We start from the raw sequence: 25,112 nt of genomic DNA on the forward strand, positions 1-25,112 counted from the left end.
TTTTGATAAAATCTGCAATTTTGTAATTTTGGGGCAATTTTTGCTGTTTTTGGTCAAAAAATGTGTTTCTCAAAAAGTACTGGTCTGATAGCTTTGAAATTTGGTATACTGGTTCTTACAGATGAGCTAAGTAATATGTATTTAATTTCTCATGAAATCTGTAGTTTTGTAATTTTGGGCAATTTTTGCCATTTTTGGTCAAAATGTGTATTTCAAAATAACTCATCTGATAGCTTTGAAATTTGGTATACAGGTTTCTCTAGATGAACTAAATGATATTTATTGAAATTATGATGAAATCTGGAATTTTGAATTTTTTGGGGAATTTTTTCAATTTTTGGTCAAAAAATGTGTTTCCCAAAAAGTACTGGTCTAACAGCTTTGAAATTTGGTATACTTGTTTCTATAGATGAACTAAATTTGGTCTTTTGAAATTATGATGAAATCTGCAATTTTCATTTTTGGGGGCAATTGTTGCCATTTTTGGTCAGAAAATTTTGTTCTCAAAAAACTATTCATCACATAGCTTTGGTTGACATGTTCTTAGGGATGATCTGCTGTGATATATTCAAAGTAATTACTGGGAAATTACCTTCTCTGTCTGCTTTGCTGATGTCAACCTTCATGACAGCTTTGTGGAAGGTAGACAACAGAGTCACATCTTTCTTGTCATGCCACTTTATGGCTAGGAGGTTGCCACGGCGTCTGAAAATGCAATCTCCCCTCCCAAGCTTTGTTTTCACTCCATCGGGCATCTCAGCTCTGTTGATCCTGGCTGTTCCACACGACATGGTTCCCTCTGCCAAAAGAGTATCCATGAGATCTGGACTGGTGTAAAAGTTGTCCATGTATAATTTGTAGCCCTTGTTCAGCAGATTGCATTCATCAAGCAATCCCATGACAACTTCCTTGGTGCTAAATAACTGTAACAGGAGAGCCATGTTCATCAAAATGTTTACCAGTGTAGAAGCTGAGAGTTGATGTGTACCCGGAAACGCTTTCACATAGCTTGTAGGTTTTTATGCCAAACTTGTCAGGTTTGATTGGGATGTACACACGAAAACGTAGTTTCCCTTTCCAGCTATCATGGCTTCATCAATGGTGATATGTTGATGAGGGGTGTACACTGACCTGAATCTTGGCAGAACAGAGTCCAGGATCGGGCAAAGCTTGAATAGTGGATCATGGTGTGGTCGGCCTGGAGGGATGTAGTTGTTGTTATTATTCAAATGCAGCATCTCCAGTATCATCTCAAACCTGTCCCGACTCATGATTTCTCGGAAGCCTGGTGTCTGAAGAACTTGATCAGTCGACCAGTAAGTTTCAAGGTCGCGTTTCTCCACCAAGCCCATTGCTGTACATAGAGCAAGGAAAACTTTGATGTCAGCTTTGTTGCCATTTTCCCACTTCCGGAAGCGAGAGTACGTCGCGAGCAAACCACGGTCTTCGAGTACTGAAATCCGACTGGCAGCATAACGATTAGTTTCCTCAGCGATGTTTTCATAGTCGGCATCAGAAAAGAAAAGCTTAAAAAAATCTAACGGACGAACATCTGGGCCAAACGGGATGTTTTCGGGCGACGTAAGCCCCGGATTTCCCTCGAACGGCAGCTCAGTGAAGCCAGCTGGGTCGTCTTCAATGTTGACGTGCACGTCCCGTCTGAGCGACTTTTCACGTTCAGTAAGATCATTTTCGTCGTCACTCTGGCAGGGTTCGGTTGGAAAATCCCCATATCTGATTTCTTCTAGCGTCCATCCCTCAAAATCAATGGCATCATCGTCAGAATCGGCAAAAATATTTGCTAAAACGTCATCGGCGGCCGCCATTTTGAATTGATTTAACCGACTAATTTTCTGTTCTATTTTCAGGTGATGACGTCACAGATGGTCACATGACATGGATTTTCCCGGGTCAGAAGTTGAAGGACATAGCGTACCTTTCATGGATTGGCTAGTTTTCCCGCCTACATGTATTTATAAATGGACATCAACGTGAATAAATTATGCTAATAAAAACCGGCTATTCTCGGTATCCGCGCAGGCGCAGAGGGACATTTACACGGCAATTCTCGGTATCCGCGCTTTGAGGGTTAAGGTAGATCACGCTTCGGGGACAGATACTCTGACTTTTGAAACTTTGCCAATTCTTTTGTGATCTATCAATTTTGGGAGCTCATTTTTAGCTCCACTGTCAGCAACGCGTAGCTTATTAGTTAGGTTAATTTTCCGTTGTCGTCCGTCAACAATTGCCTTCTCCTCTGAAACCGCAAGTCCGATTGCTTTGAAATGTTATATGCAGTTCACTTGGGATGACCTCACTTAAGCTTGTTCAAATTGTGGTGAAATTTTGATATTTCGGGATTTTTTTGCTGTTTTTGGTAAAAAACCTTCTCCTCTGAAACTGCTTGTCCGATTGCTTTGAAATTAGATATGCAGTTTGCTTAGGGTGACTTCAGTTAGATTTGTTCAAATCATGGTGAAATGTGCATATTTATATTTTTAAGGCAATTTTTGCCATTTTTGGTCAAACAATGTGTTTCTCATGAGGTATTTATGATCTCTTTGATATTTGGTATATAGTCATAGGGGTGAGAACAATGTGATATATTTTGAATTATGATGAAACTTAGAATTTTGTTTTGGAGCTAATGTTTGCAGTTTATGGTCCAAAAATGTGTTTCTCAAAGGTACAAGTCTGATATGTCTGATATTTGGTATATGGGTTCATAGGGTTGACAAAAAGTGATATATTTTGAAATTATGATGAAATTCATAGGGATTAGAAAAAGTGATATATTTTGAAATGATGATGAAATTTACAATTTTGTGTTTTTGGGGCTATATTTGCCATTTTTGGTCAAAAAATGTCTTTCTCAAACAGTGCTAAGTCTGTTAGCTTTAAAATTTTGTACACAGGTTCCTAGGGATTGTCTCATTCATGAAGCATTAAAATAATGATTAAATCTGCAATTTTTTATTTTTTAGGCCATTTTTGGTCAAAAAAAGTTTCTCAAAAACTGCTTGCCTAATATTGCCAGGGTATAAGATTGATTTCCAGTTGCAGAGGAACTTTCATCATTTTGTAGGAATGCAATGTCACATGTAGTTCTGTACAATGGGAGCACAATGTTATTGACACTATTTTTGACATGTGCATGGTATTAGCCTGTGTTTTCCACTGAAATATTCATCAAGTTTGTCAATTTACTTGTAGATTAAACTGATATGGACTTCCCCTCTCAACTTTGCTGTAGCTGCTATTAGCATGAAATAGACTAGTTGATGTCTATTGAGTGTTAGAGTCTGAAATATGTGAAAATATTCATAAATTAATAGAGAACTAATAATTTCAAATAATCTCTTTGATTTGATGTTTTCTTGAGAGAGATATGAAGGAATTTGATAACAAATTGTAATATTGTAATTTTCTTTTCTTCTCCTATTTCCTTCTGATCAGATGATTTGCATGGTAATGCTCAGAATAAGCAGAGAAGGAAATTGCAGCATCTCCTATGAACATGCCGCAGCTGAGGGACCACCAGTGACATCTCTGCTGGATCGCAGCTTTACTTCGTGTGAGTACACAGATTACAATATACCGTTAACCCTTTCACTTGCATGGATGAGCCTAAATGGAATTTTTGTCAATGGTGAGGATGGATCTGGTTACAAATATATGGGCATAAATCTTTCACCCCTTTAAAGAACTAAGCAGTGTTGCAAATTTTACCATTGAGAAACATTAGAGTTACAGCAATAGTGGTGATATTGTTTCTGTTTGAGGCCCTGCTCTGTCCAAAGCAGAATCTCTTAACTGTACTAGGCAAAGTTGAAAAGGCACCATTTGAGTATACTGGGCCCTATCTTCATTAGGAAAACAATAGCTTTTCCTAGGGCCTCACCACCTAAGTGTTAGCTCTGCTGTCAGTGTTGCTCAGCTTATCAAATAGGCTGACTTTCCATTATCGTTTGTCCCTCTGTCGACAGTCAGCAATTGCTTTGTTCTGTGAAAGTAGAAGTCCCATTGCTTTGAAATTTGATATGCAGTTCACTTTGGGTGACCTACTCAAGTTTCTATAATCGAATTGTAAATCAGTGTAAGGTAGATCACGCTTCGGGGACAGATACTCTGACTTTCAAACTTTCTCAATTGTTTTCTGATCTATCATTTTGGGGGCTCATTTTTAGCTCCGCTGTCAGCAATGTGGAGCTTATCAAATAGGTTGATTTTCCTTCGTTGTCCGTCAACACTTGCCTTCTCCTCTGAAACCGCAAGTCCGATTGCTTTGAAATGTTATATGCAGTTCACTTGGGATGACCTCACGTAAGTTTGTTCAAATTGTGGTGAAATTTTGATATTTGGGGAATTTTGTGCTGTTTTTGGTAAAAAATCGTCTCCTCTGAAAGCGCTTGTCCAATAGCTTTGAAATTAGATTTGCAGTTTGCTTAGGGTGACTGCAGTTAGATTTATTCAAATCATGGTGAAATTTGCATATTTGTATTTTTCAGGCAATTTTTACCATTTTTGGTCAAAAAATGTGTTTCTCAAAAGGTATGTATGATCTCTTTGATATTTGGTATAAATAGTCATAGGGGTGAGAACAATGTGATATATTTTGAAATTATGATGAAATTCATAGGGATTTTGTTTTGGAGCTAATGTTTGCAGTTTTTGGTCCAAAAATGTGTTTTTCAAAGGTACAAGTCTGATATGTCTGATATTTGGTATATGGGTTCATAGGGATGAGAAAAAGTGATATATTTGAAATTATGATGAAATTCATAGGGATGAGAAAAAGTGATATATTTTGAAATGATGTTGAAATTTACAATTTTGTGTTTTTGGGGCTATATTTGCCATTTTTGGTCAAAAAATGTCTTTCACAAAAAGTGCGAAGTCTGTTAGCTGTAATATTGGTACACAGGTTCCTAGGGATTGTCTCATTCATGAAGCATTAAAATAATGATGAAATCTGCAATTTTTTTTATCTTTTGGGCCATTTTGGCCATTTTTGTTCAAAAAATGTTTCTCAAAAACTGCTTGTCTATGAGCTTTGCTAAAATTGCTAGGCTATAAGAATGATTTCTTTTTGCAGAGGAATTTTCATCATTTGTAGGAATGCAATGTCACATGTAGTGCTGTAAAATGGGAGCACAGTGTTATTGACACTATTTTTGACCATGTGCATGGCGTTAGCCCTTGTTTTCAACTGAAATATTCATCAAGTTTGGTTTACTTGTAGATTAAGCTGATATGGACTTCCCCTCTAAACTTTGCTATAGCTGCTATTAGCATGAAATAGACTAGTTGATGTCTATTGAGTGTTAGAGTCTGAAATTTGTGAAAATATTCATACATTAATAGGGACCTTATAATTTCAAATAATCTCTTTGATTAGATGGTTTCTTGAGAGACATATGAGGGAATTTGATAACAAATTGTAATTTTCTTTTCTTCTCCTATTTCTTTCTGATCGGATGATTTGCATGGTAATGCTCAGAATAGACAGAGAAGGAAATTGCAGCATCTCCTATGAACATGCCGCAGCTGAGGGACCACCACTGACACCTCTGCTGGATCGCAGCTTTACTTTTGTGTGAGTACACAGATTACAATAAACCATTAACCCTTTCGCCTGCATGGTTTAGCCCAAATGGAATTATTGTCAATGGTGAGGATGGATCTGGTTAGAAAAATATTGGCATAATTCTTTCACCCCTTTTTAGCCCTGCTGTCAGAGACGCGGAGCTTATCCCATAGGCTGATTGTCTGTGTTCGTCCGTCCGTCTGTCCGTCCGTCAACAATGGTCTTGTTCTCTGAAACCGCAAGTCAGATTTCTTTGAAATTTGGTGTGGAGGTTTATAGGAGTGACCTCACTCAAGTTTGTTCGAATTGTGGTGAAATTTGTATAATTGTATTTTTGGGGCAATTTTTCCTGTTTTTGGTAAAGAAATCTTCTTCTCTGAAACTTCAAGTCAGATTAATTTGAAACTTGGTATAGAGGTTCCTAGAGGTAACCTCAGTCAAGTTTGTTCAAATTGTGGTGAAATTTGCATAATTGTATTTTGGGGGCAATTTTTCCTGTTTTTGGTAAAAAAATCATCTTCTCTAAAAGCGCATGTCGGATTGATTTAAAACTTGGTATTGAGGTTCCTAGGGGTGATCTCCATCAGATTTGTTAGCTCCGCTGTCAGCAACGCGGAGCTTATCAAATAGGTTGATTTTCCTCCGTCGTCGTCCGTCAACAATTGCCTTCTCCTCTGAAACCGCAAGTCTGATTGCTTTGAAATGTTACATGCAGTTCACTTGGGATGACCTCACTTAAGTTTGTTCAAATTGTGCTGAAATTTTGATATTTGGGGAATGTTTTGCTGTTTTGTGGTAAAAAACCTTCTCCTCTGAAACCGCTTGTCTGATTGCTTTGAAATTAGATATGCAGTTCACTTTGGGTGACCTACTCAAGTTTCTATAAATATTGAATTGTAAATCAGCTTTAGGTAGATCACGCTTTGGGGACAGATACTCTGACTTTCAAACTTTGCCAATTGTTTTCTGATCTATCATTTTGGGGGCTCACTTTTAGCTCCGCTGTCAGCAATGTGGAGCTTATCAAATAGGTTGATTTTCCTTGTCGTGCGTCAACAATTGCCTTCTCCTCTGAAACCGCAAGTCCGATTGCTTTGAAATGTTATATGCAGTTCACTTGGATGACCTCACTTAAGCTTGTTCAAATTGTGGTGAAATTTTGATATTTCGGATTTTTTTGCTGTTTTTGGTAAAAAACCTTCTCCTCTGAAACTGCTTGTCCGATTGCTTTGAAATTAGATATGCAGTTTGCTTAGGGTGACTTCAGTTAGATTTGTTCAAATCATGGTGAAATGTGCATATTTATATTTTAAGGCAATTTTTGCCATTTTTGGTCAAACAATGTGTTTCTCATGAGGTATTTATGATCTCTTTGATATTTGGTATAAATAGTCATAGGGGTGAGAACAATGTGATATATTTTGAAATTATGATGAAACTTAGAATTTTATTTTGGAGCTAATGTTTGCAGTTTATGGTCCAAAAATGTGTTTCTCAAAGGTACAAGTCTGATATGTCTGATATTTGGTATATGGGTTCATAGGGTTGACAAAAAGTGATATATTTTGAAATTATGATGAAATTCATAGGGATTAGAAAAAGTGATATATTTTGAAATGATGATGAAATTTACAATTTTGTGTTTTTGGGGCTATATTTGCCATTTTTGGTCAAAAAATGTCTTTCTCAAACAGTGCTAAGTCTGTTAGCTTTAAAATTTTGTACACAGGTTCCTAGGGATTGTCTCATTCATGAAGCATTAAAATAATGATTAAATCTGCAATTTTTTATTTTTTAAGGCCATTCTTGGTTAAAAAAAGTTTCTCAAAACTGCTTGCCTAATATTGCCAGGGTATAAGATTGATTTCCAGTTGCAGAGGAACTTTCGTCATTTTGTAGGAATGCAATGTCACATGTAGTTCTGTACAATGGGAGCACAATGTTATTGACACTATTTTTGACATGTGCATGGTGTTAGCCTGTGTTTTCCACTGAAATATTCATCAAGTTTGTCAATTTACTTGTAGATTAAACTGATATGGACTTCCCCTCTCAACTTTGCTGTAGCTGCTATTAGCATGAAATAGACTAGTTGATGTCTATTGAGTGTTAGAGTCTGAAATATGTGAAAATATTCATGGAAATTAATAGAGAACTAATAATTTCAAATAATCTCTTTGATTTGATGTTTTCTTGAGAGACATATGAAGGAATTTGATAACAAATTGTAATATTGTAATTTTCTTTTCTTCTCCTATTTCCTTCTGATCAGATGATTTGCATGGTAATGCTCAGAATAAGCAGAGAAGGAAATTGCAGCATCTCCTATGAACATGCCGCAGCTGAGGGACCACCAGTGACATCTCTGCTGGATCGCAGCTTTACTTTCGTGTGAGTACACAGATTACAATATACCGTTAACCCTTTCACTTGCATGGATGAGCCTAAATGGAATTTTTGTCAATGGTGAGGATGGGTCTGGTTACAAATATATGGGCATAAATCTTTCACCCCTTTAAAGAACTAAGCAGTGTTGCAAATTTTACCATTGAGAAACATTAGAGTTACAGCAATAGTGGTGATATTGTTTCTGTTTGAGCCCTGCTCTGTCCAAAGCAGAATCTCTTAACTGTACTAGGCAAAGTTGAAAAGGCACCATTTGAGTATACTGGGCCCTATCTTCATTAGGAAAACAATAGCTTTTCCTAGGGCCTCACCACCTAAGTGTTAGCTCTGCTGTCAGTGTTGCTCAGCTTATCAAATAGGCTGACTTTCCATTATCGTTTGTCCCTCTGTCGACAGTCAGCAATTGCTTTGTTCTGTGAAAGTAGAAGTCCCATTGCTTTGAAATTTGATATGCAGTTCACTTTGGGTGACCTACTCAAGTTTCCATAAATCGAATTGTAAATCAGTGTAAGGTAGATCACGCTTCGGGGACAGATACTCTGACTTTCAAACTTTCTCAATGTTTTCTGATCTATCATTTTTGGGGCTCATTTTTAGCTCCGCTGTCAGCAATGTGGAGCTTATCAAATAGGTTGATTTTCCTTCGTTGTCCGTCAACACTTGCCTTCTCCTCTGAAACCGCAAGTCCGATTGCTTTGAAATGTTATATGCAGTTCACTTGGGATGACCTCACGTAAGTTTGTTCAAATTGTGGTGAAATTTTGATATTGGGGAATTTTGTGCTGTTTTTGGTAAAAATCGTCTCCTCTGAAAGCGCTTGTCCAATAGCTTTGAAATTAGATTTGCAGTTTGCTTAGGGTGACTGCAGTTAGATTTATTCAAATCATGGTGAAATTTGCATATTTGTATTTTTCAGGCAATTTTTACCATTTTTGGTCAAAAAATGTGTTTCTCAAAAGGTATGATGATCTCTTTGATATTTGGTATAAATAGTCATAGGGGTGAAACAATGTGATATATTTTGAAATTATGATGAAATTCATAGGGATTTTGTTTTGGAGCTAATGTTTGCAGTTTTTGGTCCAAAAATGTGTTTTTCAAAGGTACAAGTCTGATATGTCTGATATTTGGTATATGGGTTCATAGGGATGAGAAAAAGTGATATATTTGAAATTATGATGAAATTCATAGGGATGAGAAAAAGTGATATATTTTGAAATGATGTTGAAATTACAATTTTGTGTTTTTGGGGCTATATTTGCCATTTTTGGTCAAAAATGTCTTTCACAAAAAGTGCGAAGTCTGTTAGCTGTAATATTTGGTACACAGGTTCCTAGGGATTGTCTCATTCATGAAGCATTAAAATAATGATGAAATCTGCAATTTTTTTTATCTTTTGGGCCATTTTGGCCATTTTTGTTCAAAAAATGTTTCTCAAAAACTGCTTGTCTATGAGCTTTGCTAAATTGCTAGGCTATAAGAATGATTTCTTTTTGCAGAGGAATTTTCATCATTTTGTAGGAATGCAATGTCACATGTAGTGCTGTAAAATGGGAGCACAGTGTTATTGACACTATTTTTTGACCATGTGCATGGCGTTAGCCCTTGTTTTCAACTGAAATATTCATCAAGTTTGGTTTACTTGTAGATTAAGCTGATATGGACTTCCCCTCTAAACTTTGCTATAGCTGCTATTAGCATGAAATAGACTAGTTGATGTCTATTGAGTGTTAGAGTCTGAAATTTGTGAAAATATTCATACATTAATAGGGACCTTATAATTTCAAATAATCTCTTTGATTAGATGGTTTCTTGAGAGACATATGAGGGAATTTGATAACAAATTGTAATTTTCTTTTCTTCTCCTATTTCTTTCTGATCGGATGATTTGCATGGTAATGCTCAGAATAGACAGAGAAGGAAATTGCAGCATCTCCTATGAACATGCCGCAGCTGAGGGACCACCACTGACACCTCTGCTGGATCGCAGCTTTACTTTTGTGTGAGTACACAGATTACAATAAATCATTAACCCTTTCGCCTGCATGGTTTAGCCCAAATGGAATTATTGTCAATGGTGAGGATGGATCGGTTAGAAAAATATTGGCATAATTCTTTCACCCCTTTTTAGACCTGCTGTCAGAGACGCGGAGCTTATCCCATAGGCTGATTGTCTGTGTTCGTCCGTCCGTCTGTCCGTCCGTCAACAATGGTCTTGTTCTCTGAAACCGCAAGTCAGATTTCTTTGAAATTTGGTGTGGAGGTTTATAGGAGTGACCTCACTCAAGTTTGTTCGAATTGTGGTGAAATTTGTATAATTGTATTTTTGGGGCAATTTTTCCTGTTTTTGGTAAAGAAATCTTCTTCTCTGAAACTTCAAGTCAGATTAATTGAAACTTGGTATAGAGGTTCCTAGAGGTAACCTCAGTCAAGTTTGTTCAATTGTGGTGAAATTTGCATAATTGTATTTTGGGGGCAATTTTCCTTTTTGTTTTTGGTAAAAAATCATCTTCTCTAAAAGCGCATGTCGGATTGATTTAAAACTTGGTATTGAGGTTCCTAGGGGTGATATCCATCAGATTTGTTAGCTCCGCTGTCAGCAACGCGGAGCTTATCAAATAGGTTGATTTTCCTCCGTCATCGTCCGTCAACAATTGCCTTCTCCTCTGAAACCGCAACTCCAATTGCTTTGAAATGTTACATGCAGTTCACTTGGGATGACCTCACTTAAGTTTGTTCAAATTGTGCTGAAATTTTGATATTTGGGGAATGTTTTGCTGTTTTGTGGTAAAAAACCTTCTCCTCTGAAACCGCTTGTCTGATTGCTTTGAAATTAGATATGCAGTTCACTTTGCGTGACCTACTCAAGTTTCTATAATATTGAATTGTAAATCGCTTTAGGTAGATCACGCTTTGGGGACAGATACTCTGACTTTCAAACTTTGCCAATTGTTTTCTGATCTATCATTTTTGGGGGCTCACTTTTAGCTCCGCTGTCAGCAATGTGGAGCTTATCAAATAGGTTGATTTTCCTTTGTCGTGCGTCAACAATTGCCTTCTCCTCTGAAACCGCAAGTCTGATTGCTTTGAAATGTTATATGCAGTTCACTTGGGATGACCTCACTTAAGCTTGTTCAAATTGTGGTGAAATTTTGATATTTGGGGAATTTTGTGCTGTTTTGGTAAAAAACCTTCTCCTCTGAAACTGCTTGTCCGATTGCTTTGAAATTAGATATGCAGTTTGCTTAGGGTGACTTCAGTTAGATTTGTTCAAATCATGGTGAAATGTGCATATTTATATTTTTAAGGCAATTTTTGCCATTTTTGGTCAAACAATGTGTTTCTCATGAGGTATTTATGATCTCTTTGATATTTGGTATAAATAGTCATAGGGGTGAGAACAATGTGATTATTTTGAAATTATGATGAAACTTAGAATTTTATTTTGGAGCTAATGTTTGCAGTTTATGGTCCAAAAATGTGTTTCTCAAAGGTACAAGTCTGATATGTCTGATATTTGGTATATGGGTTCATAGGGTTGACAAAAAGTGATATATTTTGAAATTATGATGAAATTCATAGGGATTAGAAAAAGTGATATATTTTGAAATGATGATGAAATTTACAATTTTGTGTTTTTGGGGCTATATTTGCCATTTTTGGTCAAAAAATGTCTTTCTCAAACAGTGCTAAGTCTGTTAGCTGTAAAATTTTGTACACAGGTTCCTAGGGATTGTCTCATTCATGAAGCATTAAAATAATGATTAAATCTGCAATTTTTTATTTTTTAGGCCATTTTTGTTCAAAAAAAGTTTCTCAAAAACTGCTTGCCTAATATTGCCAGGGTATAAGATTGATTTCCAGTTGCAGAGGAACTTTCGTCATTTTGTAGGAATGCAATGTCACATGTAGTTCTGTACAATGGGAGCACAATGTTATTGACACTATTTTTGACATGTGCATGGTGTTAGCCTGTGTTTTCCACTGAAATATTCATCAAGTTTGTCAATTTACTTGTAGATTAAACTGATATGGACTTCCCCTCTCAACTTTGCTGTAGCTGCTATTAGCATGAAATAGACTAGTTGATGTCTATTGAGTGTTAGAGTCTGAAATATGTGAAAATATTCATAAATTAACAGAGAACTAATAATTTCAAATAATCTCTTTGATTTGATGTTTTCTTGAGAGACATATGAGGAATTTGATAACAAATTGTAATATTGTAATTTTCTTTTCTTCTCCTATTTCCTTCTGATCAGATGATTTGCATGGTAATGCTCAGAATAAGCAGAGAAGGAAATTGCAGCATCTCCTATGAACATGCCGCAGCTGAGGGACCACCAGTGACATCTCTGCTGGATCGCAGCTTTACTTTCGTGTGAGTACACAGATTACAATATACCGTTAACCCTTTCACTTGCATGGATGAGCCTAAATGGAATTTTTGTCAATGGTGAGGATGGATCTGGTTACAAATATATGGGCATAAATCTTTCACCCTTTAAAGAACTAAGCAGTGTTGCAAATTTTACCATTGAGAAACATTAGAGTTACAGCAATAGTGGTGATATTGTTTCTGTTTGAGGCCCTGCTCTGTCCAAAGCAGAATCTCTTAACTGTACTAGGCAAAGTTGAAAAGGCACCATTTGAGTATACTGGGCCCTATCTTCATTAGGAAAACAATAGCTTTTCCTAGGGCCTCACCACCTAAGTGTTAGCTCTGCTGTCAGTGTTGCTCAGCTTATCAAATAGGCTGACTTTCCATTATCGTTTGTCCCTCTGTCGACAGTCAGCAATTGCTTTGTTCTGTGAAAGTAGAAGTCCCATTGCTTTGAAATTTGATATGCAGTTCACTTTGGGTGACCTACTCAAGTTTCTATAAATCGAATTGTAAATCAGTGTAAGGTAGATCACGCTTCGGGGACAGATACTCTGACTTTCAAACTTTCTCAATTGTTTTCTGATCTATCATTTTTGGGGGCTCATTTTTAGCTCCGCTGTCAGCAATGTGGAGCTTATCAAATAGGTTGATTTTCCTTCGTTGTCCGTCAACACTTGCCTTCTCCTCTGAAACCGCAAGTCCGATTGCTTTGAAATGTTATATGCAGTTCACTTGGGATGACCTCACGTAAGTTTGTTCAAATTGTGGTGAATTTATATATTTTGGGGAATTTTGTGCTGTTTTTGGTAAAAAATCGTCTCCTCTGAAAGCGCTTGTCCAATAGCTTTGAAATTAGATTTGCAGTTTGCTTAGGGTGACTGCAGTTAGATTTATTCAAATCATGGTGAAATTTGCATATTTGTATTTTTAAGGCAATTTTTACCATTTTTGGTCAAAAAATGTGTTTCTCAAAAGGTATGTATGATCTCTTTGATATTTGGTATAAATAGTCATAGGGGTGAGAACAATGTGATATATTTTGAAATTATGATGAAATTCATAGGGATTTTGTTTTGGAGCTAATGTTTGCAGTTTTTGGTCCAAAAATGTGTTTTTCAAAGGTACAAGTCTGATATGTCTGATATTTGGTATATGGGTTCATAGGGATGAGAAAAAGTGATATATTTTGAAATTATGATGAAATTCATGGGGATGAGAAAAAGTGATATATTTTGAAATGATGTTGAAATTTACAATTTTGTGTTTTTGGGGCTATATTTGCCATTTTTGGTCAAAAAATGTCTTTCACAAAAAGTGCTAAGTCTGTTAGCTGTAATATTGTGTACACAGGTTCCTAGGGATTGTCTCATTCATGAAGCATTAAAATAATGATGAAATCTGCAATTTTTTTTATCTTTGGACCATTTTGGCCATTTTTGTTCAAAAATGTTTCTCAAAAACTGCTTGTCTATGAGCTTTGCTAATATTGCTAGGCTATAAGAATGATTTCTTTTTGCAGAGGAATTTTCATCATTTTGTAGGAATGCAATGTCACATGTAGTGCTGTAAAATGGGAGCACAGTGTTATTGACACTATTTTGACCATATGCATGGCGTTAGCCCTTGTTTTCAACTGAAATATTCATCAAGTTTGGTTTACTTGTAGATTAAACTGATATGGACTTCCCCTCTAAACTTTGCTATAGCTGCTATTAGCATGAATAGACTAGTTGATGTCTATTGAGTGTTAGAGTCTGAAATATGTGAAAATATTCATACATTAATAGGGACCTTATAATTTCAAATAATCTCTTTGATTAGATGGTTTCTTGAGAGACATATGAGGGAATTTGATAACAAATTGTAATTTTCTCTTCTTCTCCTATTTCTTTCTGATCGGATGATTTGCATGGTAATGCTCAGAATAGACAGAGAAGGAAATTGCAGCATCTCCTATGAACATGCCGCAGCTGAGGGACCACCACTGACACCTCTGCTGGATCGCAGCTTTACTTTTGTGTGAGTACACAGATTACAATAAACCATTAACCCTTTCGCCTGCATGGTTTAGCCCAAATGGAATTATTGTCAATGGTGAGGATGGATCTGGTTAGAAAAATATTGGCATAATTCTTTCACCCCTTTTTAGCCCTGCTGTCAGAGACGCGGAGCTTATCCCATAGGCTGATTGTCTGTGTTCGTCCGTCCGTCTGTCCGTCCGTCAACAATGGTCTTGTTCTCTGAAACCGCAAGTCAGATTTCTTTGAAATTTGGTGTGGAGGTTTATAGGAGTGACCTCACTCAAGTTTGTTCGAATTGTGGTGAAATTTGTATAATTGTATTTTTGGGGCAATTTTTCCTGTTTTTGGTAAAGAAATCTTCTTCTCTGAAACTTCAAGTCAGATTAATTTGAAACTTGGTATAGAGGTTCCTAGAGGTAACCTCAGTCAAGTTTGTTCAAGATGTGGTGAAATTTTCATAATTGTATTTTGGGGGCAATTTTTCCTGTTTTTGGTAAAAAAATCATCTTCTCTAAAAGCGCATGTCGGATTGATTTAAAACTTGGTATTGAGGTTCCTAGGGGTGATATCCATCAGATTTGTTAGCTCCGCTGTCAGCAACGCGGAGCTTATCAAATAGGTTGATTTTCCTCCGTCATCGTCCGTCAACAATTGCCTTCTCCTCTGAAACCGCAACTCCGATTGCTTTGAAATGTTATATGCAGTTCACTTGGGATGACCTCACTTAAGCTTGTTCAAATTGTGGTGAAATTTTGATATTTCGGGATTTTTTTGCTGTTTTTGGTAAAAACCTTCTCCTCTGAAACTGCTTGTCCGATTGCTTTGAAATTAGATATGCAGTTTGCTTAGGTGACTTCAGTTAGATTTGTTCAAATCATGGTGAAATGTGCATATTTATATTTTTAAGGCAATTTTTGCCATTTTTGGTCAAACAATGTGTTTCTCATGAGGTATTTATGATCTCTTTGATATTTGGTATAAATAGTCATAGGGGTGAGAACAATGTGATATATTTTGAAATTATGATGAAACTTAGAATTTTATTTTGGAGCTAATGTTTGCAGTTTATGGTCCAAAAATGTGTTTCTCAAGGTACAAGTCTGATATGTCTGATATTTGGTATATGGGTTCATAGGTTGACAAAAAGTGATATATTTTGAAATTATGATGAAATTCATAGGGATTAGAAAAGTGATATATTTTGAAATGATGATGAAATTTACAATTTTGTGTTTTTTGGGGCTATATTTGCCATTTTTGGTCAAAAATGTCTTTCTCAAACAGTGCTAAGTCTGTTAGCTGTAAAATTTTGTACACAGGTTCCTAGGGATTGTCTCATTCATGAAGCATTAAAATAATGATTAAATCTGCAATTTTTTATTTTTAGGCCATTTTTGTTCAAAAAAAGTTTCTCAAAAACTGCCTGCCTAATATTGCCAGGGTATAAGATTGATTTCCAGTTGCAGAGGAACTTTCGTCATTTTGTAGGAATGCAATGTCACATGTAGTTCTGTACAATGGGAGCACAATGTTATTGACACTATTTTTGACATGTGCATGGTGTTAGCCTGTGTTTTCCACTGAAACATTCATCAAGTTTGTCAATTTACTTGTAGATTAAACTGATATGGACTTCCCCTCTCAACTTTGCTGTAGCTGCTATTAGCATGAAATAGACTAGTTGATGTCTATTGAGTGTTAGAGTCTGAAATATGTGAAAATATTCATAAATTAATAGAGAACTAATAATTTCAAATAATCTCTTTGATTTGATGTTTTCTTGAGAGACATATGAAGGAATTTGATAACAAATTGTAATATTGTAATTTTCTTTTCTTCTCCTATTTCCTTCTGATCAGATGATTTGCATGGTAATGCTCAGAATAAGCAGAGAAGGAAATTGCAGCATCTCCTATGAACATGCCGCAGCTGAGGGACCACCAGTGATATCTCTGCTGGATCGCAGCTTTACTTTCGTGTGAGTACACAGATTACAATATACCGTTAACCCTTTCACTTGCATGGATGAGCCTAAATGGAATTTTTGTCAAGAGGATGGATCTGGTTACAAATATATGGGCATAAATCTTTCACCCCTTTAAAGAACTAAGCAGTGTTGCAAATTTTACCATTGAGAAACAGAGTTACAGCAATAGTGGTGATATTGTTTCTGTTTGAGGCCCTGCTCTGTCCAAAGCAGAATCTCTTAACTGTACTAGGCAAAGTTGAAAAGGCACCATTTGAGTATACTGGGCCCTATCTTCATTAGGAAAACAATAGCTTTTCCTAGGGCCTCACCACCTAAGTGTTAGCTCTGCTGTCAGTGTTGCTCAGCTTATCAAATAGGCTGACTTTCCATTATCGTTTGTCCCTCTGTCGACAGTCAGCAATTGCTTTGTTCTGTGAAAGTAGAAGTCCCATTGCTTTGAAATTTGATATGCAGTTCACTTTGGGTGACCTACTCAGTTTCTATAAATCGAATTGTAAATCAGTGTAAGGTAGATCACGCTTCGGGGACAGATACTCTGACTTTCAAACTTTCTCAATTGTTTTCTGATCTATCATTTTTGGGGGCTCATTTTAGCTCCGCTGTCAGCAATGTGGAGCTTATCAAATAGGTTGATTTTCCTTCGTTGTCCGTCAACACTTGCCTTCTCCTCTGAAACCGCAAGTCCGATTGCTTTGAAATGTTATATGCAGTTCACTTGGGATGACCTCACGTAAGTTTGTTCAAATTGTGGTGAAATTTTGATATTTGGGGAATTTTGTGCTGTTTTTGGTAAAAAATCGTCTCCTCTGAAAGCGCTTGTCCAATAGCTTTGAAATTAGATTGCAGTTTGCTTAGGGTGACTGCAGTTAGATTTATTCAAATCATGGTGAAATTTGCATATTTGTATTTTTAAGGCAATTTTTACCATTTTTGGTCAAAAAATGTGTTTCTCAAAAGGTATGTATGATCTCTTTGATATTTGGTATAAATAGTCATAGGGGTGAGAACAATGTGATATATTTTGAAATTATGATGAAATTCATAGGGATTTTGTTTTGGAGCTAATGTTTGCAGTTTTTGGTCCAAAAATGTGTTTTTCAAAGGTACAAGTCTGATATGTCTGATATTTGGTATATGGGTTCATAGGGATGAGAAAAAGTGACATATTTTGAAATTATGATGAAATTCATAGGGATGAGAAAAAGTGATATATTTTGAAATGATGTTGAAATTTACAATTTTGGTTTTTGGGGCTATATTTGCCATTTTTGGTCAAAAAATGTCTTTCTCAAAAAGTGCTAAGTCTGTTAGCTGTAATATTTGGTACACAGGTTCCTAGGGATTGTCTCATTCATGAAGCATTAAAATAATGATTAAATCTGCAATTTTTTTTATCTTTTGGGCCATTTTGGCCATTTTTGTTCAAAAAATGTTTCTCAAAAACTGCTTGTCTATGAGCTTTGCTAAAATTGCTAGGCTATAAGATGGATTTCTTTTTGCAGAGGAATTTTCATCATTTTGTAGGAATGCAATGTCACATGTAGTGCTGTAAAATGGGAGCACAGTGTTATTGACACTATTTTTGACCATGTGCATGGCGTTAGCCCTTGTTTTCAACTGAAATATTCATCAAGTTTGGTTTACTTGTAGATTAAGCTGATATGGACTTCCCCTCTAAACTTTGCTATAGCTGCTATTAGCATGAAATAGACTAGTTGATGTCTATTGAGTGTTAGAGTCTGAAATATGTGAAAATATTCATACATTAATAGGGACCTTATAATTTCAAATAATCTCTTTGATTAGATGGTTTCTTGAGAGACATATGAGGGAATTTGATAACAAATTGTAATTTTCTTTTCTTCTCCTATTTCTTTCTGATCGGATGATTTGCATGGTAATGCTCAGAATAGACAGAGAAGGAAATTGCAGCATCTCCTATGAACATGCCGCAGCTGAGGGACCACCACTGACACCTCTGCTGGATTGCAGCTTTACTTTTGTGTGAGTACACAGATTACAATAAACCATTAACCTTTTTGCCTGCATGGTTTAGCCCAAATGGAATTATTGTCAATGGTGAGGATGGATCGGTTAGAAAAATATTGGCATAATTCTTTCACCCCTTTTTAGCCCTGCTGTCAGAGACGCGGAGCTTATCCCATAGGCTGATTGTCTGTGTTCGTCCGTCCGTCTGTCCGTCCGTCAACAATGGTCTTGTTCTCTGAAACCGCAAGTCAGATTTCTTTGAAATTTGGTGTGGAGGTTTATAGGAGTGACCTCACTCAAGTTTGTTCGAATTGTGGTGAAATTTGTATAATTGTATTTTTGGGGCAATTTTTCCTGTTTTTGGTAAAGAAATCTTCTTCTCTGAAACTTCAAGTCAGATTAATTTGAAACTTGGTATAGAGGTTCCTAGAGGTAACCTCAGTCAAGTTTGTTCAAATTGTGGTGAAATTTGCATAATTGTATTTTGGGGGCAATTTTTCCTGTTTTTGGTAAAAAAATCATCTTCTCTAAAAGCGCATGTCGGATTGATTTAAAACTTGGTATTGAGGTTCCTAGGGGTGATCTCCATCAGATTTGTTAGCTCCGCTGTCAGCGACGCGGAGCTTATCAAATAGGTGATTTTCCTCCGTCGTCGTCCGTCAACAATTGCCTTCTCCTCTGAAACCGCAACTCCAATTGCTTTGAAATTTTATATGCAGTTCACTTGGGGTGACCTAACTTAAGTTTGTTCAAATCATGGTGAAATTTGCATATTTGTTTTTTGGGGGCATTTTTTGGTGTTTTCGGTAAAAAATCTTCTACTCTGAAACCACTTGTTGGATTGCTTTGAAATTTGACATGCAGTTTACTTAGGGTGACTTCAGTCAGATTTGTTCAAATCGTGGTGAAATTTGCATATTTGTATTTTTAAGGCAATTTTTGTCATTTTTGGTAAAAATATCTTTAAAAATCTTCTTCTTCAAAACTACCAGTCAGATAGCTTTGATATTTGGTACATATGTCCCTAGGGATGATCGATTTCAGATTTGTTCAGTTTGTGCAAAAATATGCAAATTTGCATTTAAAGGCAATTTTTGCCATTTTTAGTCAAAAAATGTATTTCTCAAAAAGTACTGATCTGATAGCTTTGAAATTTGGTATACAGGTTTCTACAGATGAAGTAAATGATATTTATTGAAATTATGATGAAATCTGCAATTTTGTATTTTTGGGGCCATTTTTGGTCAAAAAATGTGTATATCCAAAACTACTCATCTTATGCCTTTGATATTTGGTACACAGGTTCCTACAAATCACTTAATGATATTATTGAACTTTTGATAAAATCTGCAATTTTGTAATTTTGGGGCAATTTTTGCTGTTTTTGGTCAAAAAATGTTTTTCTCAAAAAGTACTGGTCTGATAGCTTTGAAATTTGGTATACTGGTTCTTACAGATGAGCTAAGTAATATGTATTTAATTTCTCATGAAATCTGTAGTTTTGTAATTTTGGGGCAATTTTTGCCATTTTTGGTCAAAAATGTGTATTTCCAAAATAACTCATCTGATAGCTTTGAAATTTGGTATACAGGTTTCTCTAGATGAACTAAATGATATTTATTGAAATTATGATGAAATCTGGAATTTTGAATTTTTGGGGGAATTTTTTCAATTTTTGGTCAAAAAATGTCTTTCTCAAAAAGTACTGGTCTAACAGCTTTGAAATTTGGTATACTTGTTTCTATAGATGAACTAAATTTGGTCTTTTGAAATTATGATGAAATCTGCAATTTTCATTTTTAGGGGCAATTGTTGCCATTTTTGGTCAGAAAATTTTGTTCTCAAAAAACTACTCATCAGATAGCTTTGGTTGACATGTTCTTAGGGATGATCTGCTGTGATATATTCAAAGTAATTACTGGGAAATTACCTTCTCTGTCTGCTTTGCTGATGTCAACCTTCATGACAGCTTTGTGGAAGGTAGACAACAGAGTCACATCTTTCTTGTCATGCCACTTTATGGCTAGGAGGTTGCCACGGCGTCTGAAAATGCAATCTCCCCTCCCAAGCTTTGTTTTCACTCCATCGGCATCTCAGCTCTGTTGATCCTGGCTGTTCCACACGACATGGTTCCCTCTGCCAAAAGAGTATCCATGAGATCTGGACTGGTGTAAAAGTTGTCCATGTATAATTTGTAGCCCTTGTTCAGCAGATTGCATTCATCAAGCAATCCCATGACAACTTCCTTGGTGCTAACTGTAACAGGAGAGCCATGTTCATCAAAATGTTTACCAGTGTAGAAGCTGAGAGTTGATGTGTACCCGGAAACGCTTTCACATAGCTTGTAGGTTTTTATGCCAAACTTGTCAGGTTTGATTGGGATGTACACACGGAAACGTAGTTTCCCTTTCCAGGCTATCATGGCTTCATCAATGGTGATATGTTGATGAGGGGTGTACACTGACCTGAATCTTGGCAGAACAGAGTCCAGGATCGGGCGAAGCTTGAATAGTGGATCATGGTGTGGTCGGCCTGGAGGGATGTAGTTGTTGTTATTATTCAAATGCAGCATCTCCAGTATCATCTCAAACCTGTCCCGACTCATGATTTCTCGGAAGCCTGGTGTCTGAAGAACTTGATCAGTCGACCAGTAAGTTTCAAGGTCTCGTTTCTCCACCATCAAGCCCATCGCTGTACATAGAGCAAGGAAAACTTTGATGTCAGCTTTAATTGTTGCCATTTTCCCACTTTCGGAAGCGAGAGTACGTCGCGAGCAAACCACGGTCTTCGAGTACTGAAATCCGACTGGCAGCATAACGATTAGTTTCCTCAGCGATGTTTTCATAGTCGGCATCAGAAAAGAAAAGCTTAAAAAAATCTAACGGACGAACATCTGGGCCAAACGGGATGTTTTCGGGCGATGTAAGCCCCGGATTTCCCTCGAACGGCAGCTCAGTGAAGCCAGCTGGGTCGTCTTCAATGTTGACGTGCACGTCCCGTCTGAGCGACTTTTCACGTTCAGTAAGATCATTTTCGTCGTCACTCTGGCAGGGTTCGGTTGGAAAATCCCCATATCTGATTTCTTCTAGCGTCCATCCCTCAAAATCAATGGCATCATCGTCAGAATCGGCAAAAATATTTGCTAAAAACGTCATCGGCGGCCGCCATTTTGAATTGATTTAACCGACTAATTTTCTGTTCTATTTTCAGGTGATGACGTCACAGATGGTCACATGACATGGATTTTCCCGGGTCAGAAGTTGAAGGACATAGCGTACCTTTCATGGATTGGCTAGTTTTTCCGCCTACATGTATTTATAAATGGACATCAACGTGAATAAATTATGCTAATAAAAACCGGCTATTCTCGGTATCCGCGCAGGCGCAGAGGGACATTTACACGGCAATTCTCGGTATCCGCGCTTTGAGGGTTAAGGTAGATCACGCTTCGGGGACAGATACTCTGACTTTTGAAACTTTGCCAATTCTTTTCTGATCTATCAATTTTGGGGGCTCATTTTTAGCTCCACTGTCAGCAACGCGTAGCTTATTAGTTAGGTTAATTTTCCGTTGTCGTCCGTCAACAATTCTTCTCCTCTGAAACCGCAAGTCCGATTGCTTTGAAATGTTACATGCAGTTCACTTGGGATGACCTCACTTAAGTTTGTTCAAATTGTGCTGAAATTTTGATATTTGGGGAATTTTTTGCTGTTTTGTGGTAAAAAACCTTCTCCTCTGAAACCGCTTGTCCGATTGCTTTGAAATTAGATATGCAGTTCACTTTGCGTGACCTACTCAAGTTTCTATAAATATTGAATTGTAAATCAGCTTTAGGTAGATCACGCTTTGGGGACAGATACTCTGACTTTCAAACTTTGCCAATTGTTTTTGATCTATCATTTTTGGGGGCTCACTTTTAGCTCCGCTGTCAGCAATGTGGAGCTTATCAATAGGTTGATTTTCCTTCGTCGTGCGTCAACAATTGCCTTCTCCTCTGAAACCGCAAGTCCAATCACTGCATAAAAACCCTATAATACTTACTGTATTAACATGGATTATTGCCTGTATTTTAGCTGAAGAGTGCATATACAGATGAATACAGTCAAGAATCCATTTTTTGTATTCAGCAAGCCTGTATTCATGTGGATTCATGTGAATTCACGTGTATTACACTATTATACAGGCAACTCATTAATGTGAATTTATCTGAATTATTGGGTTTTCATGCAGTGAATTGCTTTGAAATGTTATATGCAGTTCACTTGGGATGACCTCACTTAAGCTTGTTCAAATTGTGGTGAAATTTTGATATTTCGGGATTTTTTTGCTGTTTTTGGTAAAAAACCTTCTCCTCTGAAACTGCTTGTCCGATTGCTTTAAAATTAGATATGCAGTTTGCTTAGGGTGACTTCAGTTAGATTTGTTCAAATCATGGTGAAATGTGCATATTTGTATTTTTAAGGCAATTTTTGCCATTTTTGGTCAAACAATGTGTTTCTCATGAGGTATTTATGATCTCTTTGATATTTGGTATAAATAGTCATAGGGGTGAGAACAATGTGATATATTTTGAAATTATGATGAAACTTAGAATTTTATTTTGGAGCTAATGTTTGCAGTTTATGGTCCAAAAATGTGTTTCTCAAAGGTAACAAGTCTGATATGTCTGATATTTGGTATATGGGTTCATAGGGTTGACAAAAAGTGATATATTTTGAAATTATGATGAAATTCATAGGGATTAGAAAAATGAAGCATTAAAATAATGATTAAATCTGCAATTTTTTATTTTTTAGGCCATTTTTGTTCAAAAAAAGTTTCTCAAAAACTGCTTGCCTAATATTGCCAGGGTACAAGATTGATTTCCAGTTGCAGAGGAACTTTCGTCATTTTGTAGGAATGCAATGTCACATGTAGTTCTGTACAATGGGAGCACAATGTTATTGACACTATTTTTGACATGTGCATGGTGTTAGCCTGTGTTTTCCACTGAAATATTCATCAAGTTTGTCAATTTACTTGTAGATTAAACTGATATGGACTTCCCCTCTCAACTTTGCTGTAGCTGCTATTAGCATGAAATAGACTAGTTGATGTCTATTGAGTGTTAGAGTCTGAAATATGTGAAAATATTCATAAATTAATAGAGAACTAATAATTTCAAATAATCTCTTTGATTTGATGTTTTCTTGAGAGAGATATGAAGGAATTTGATAACAAATTGTAATATTGTAATTTTCTTTTCTTCTCCTATTTCCTTCTGATCAGATGATTTGCATGGTAATGCTCAGAATAAGCAGAGAAGGAAATTGCAGCATCTCCTATGAACATGCCGCAGCTGAGGGACCACCAGTGACATCTCTGCTGGATCGCAGCTTTACTTTCGTGTGAGTACACAGATTACAATATACCGTTAACCCTTTCACTTGCATGGATGAGCCTAAATGGAATTTTTGTCAATGGTGAGGATGGATCTGGTTACAAATATATGGGCATAAATCTTTCACCCCTTTAAAGAACTAAGCAGTGTTGCAAATTTTACCATTGAGAAACATTAGAGTTACAGCAATAGTGGTGATATTGTTTCTGTTTGAGGCCCTGCTCTGTCCAAAGCAGAATCTCTTAACTGTACTAGGCAAAGTTGAAAAGGCACCATTTGAGTATACTGGGCCCTATCTTCATTAGGAAAACAATAGCTTTTCCTAGGGCCTCACCACCTAAGTGTAGCTCTGCTGTCAGTGTTGCTCAGCTTATCAAATAGGCTGACTTTCCATTATCGTTTGTCCCTCTGTCGACAGTCAGCAATTGCTTTGTTCTGTGAAAGTAGAAGTCCCATTGCTTTGAAATTTGATATGCAGTTCACTTTGGGTGACCTACTCAAGTTTCTATAAATCGAATTGTAAATCAGTGTAAGGTAGATCACGCTTTGGGGACAGATACTCTGACTTTCAAACTTTCTCAATTGTTTTCTGATCTATCATTTTTGGGGGCTCATTTTTAGCTCCGCTGTCAGCAATGTGGAGCTTATCAAATAGGTTGATTTCCTTCGTTGTCCGTCAACACTTGCCTTCTCCTCTGAAACCGCAAGTCCGATTGCTTTGAAATGTTATATGCAGTTCACTTGGGATGACCTCACGTAAGTTTGTTCAAATTGTGGTGAAATTTGATATTTGGGGAATTTTGTGCTGTTTTTGGTAAAAAATCGTCTCCTCTGAAAGCGCTTGTCCAATAGCTTTGAAATTAGATTTGCAGTTTGCTTAGGGTGACTGCAGTTAGATTTATTCAAATCATGGTGAAATTTGCATATTTGTATTTTAAGGCAATTTTTACCATTTTTGGTCAAAAAATGTGTTTCTCAAAAGGTATGTATGATCTCTTTGATATTTGGTATAAATAGTCATAGGGGTGAGAACAATGTGATATATTTTGAAATTATGATGATGATGATGAAACTTAGAATTTTGTTTTGGAGCTAATGTTTGCAGTTTTTGGTCCAAAAATGTGTTTTTCAAAGGTACAAGTCTGATATGTCTGATATTTGGTATATGGGTTCATAGGGATGAGAAAAAGTGATATATTTTGAAATTATGATGAAATTCATAGGGATGAGAAAAAGTGATATATTTTGAAATGATGTTGAAATTTACAATTTTGTGTTTTTGGGGCTATATTTGCCATTTTTGGTCAAAAAATGTCTTTCACAAAAAGTGCTAAGTCTGTTAGCTGTAATATTTG

At 36.5% G+C, this 25,112-nt stretch overlaps 3 protein-coding genes across 3 annotated transcripts; all 3 read right to left on the reverse strand.

Moving 5' to 3' along the window:
• Positions 1-518: 518 nt before the first annotated feature.
• On the reverse strand, positions 519-941 carry LOC139146291 (piggyBac transposable element-derived protein 4-like). Its single transcript, XM_070717699.1, has one exon. The coding sequence runs from the start codon at positions 939-941 to the stop codon at positions 519-521; it is 423 nt and encodes a 140-aa protein (XP_070573800.1).
• A 78-nt stretch (positions 942-1,019) lies between these two features.
• On the reverse strand, positions 1,020-1,826 carry LOC139146293 (piggyBac transposable element-derived protein 4-like). Its single transcript, XM_070717700.1, has one exon. The coding sequence runs from the start codon at positions 1,824-1,826 to the stop codon at positions 1,020-1,022; it is 807 nt and encodes a 268-aa protein (XP_070573801.1).
• Positions 1,827-20,454: 18,628 nt separating this feature from the next.
• LOC139146294 (piggyBac transposable element-derived protein 4-like) lies at positions 20,455-21,066 on the reverse strand. Its single transcript, XM_070717701.1, has one exon. It carries the CDS (start codon positions 21,064-21,066, stop codon positions 20,455-20,457), a length of 612 nt encoding a protein of 203 aa, XP_070573802.1.
• Positions 21,067-25,112: the final 4,046 nt, after the last annotated feature.

Source organism: Ptychodera flava, chromosome 12, assembly GCF_041260155.1.
Source record: "Ptychodera flava strain L36383 chromosome 12, AS_Pfla_20210202, whole genome shotgun sequence".
In the NCBI taxonomy this organism is placed as follows: domain Eukaryota; kingdom Metazoa; phylum Hemichordata; class Enteropneusta; family Ptychoderidae; genus Ptychodera; species Ptychodera flava.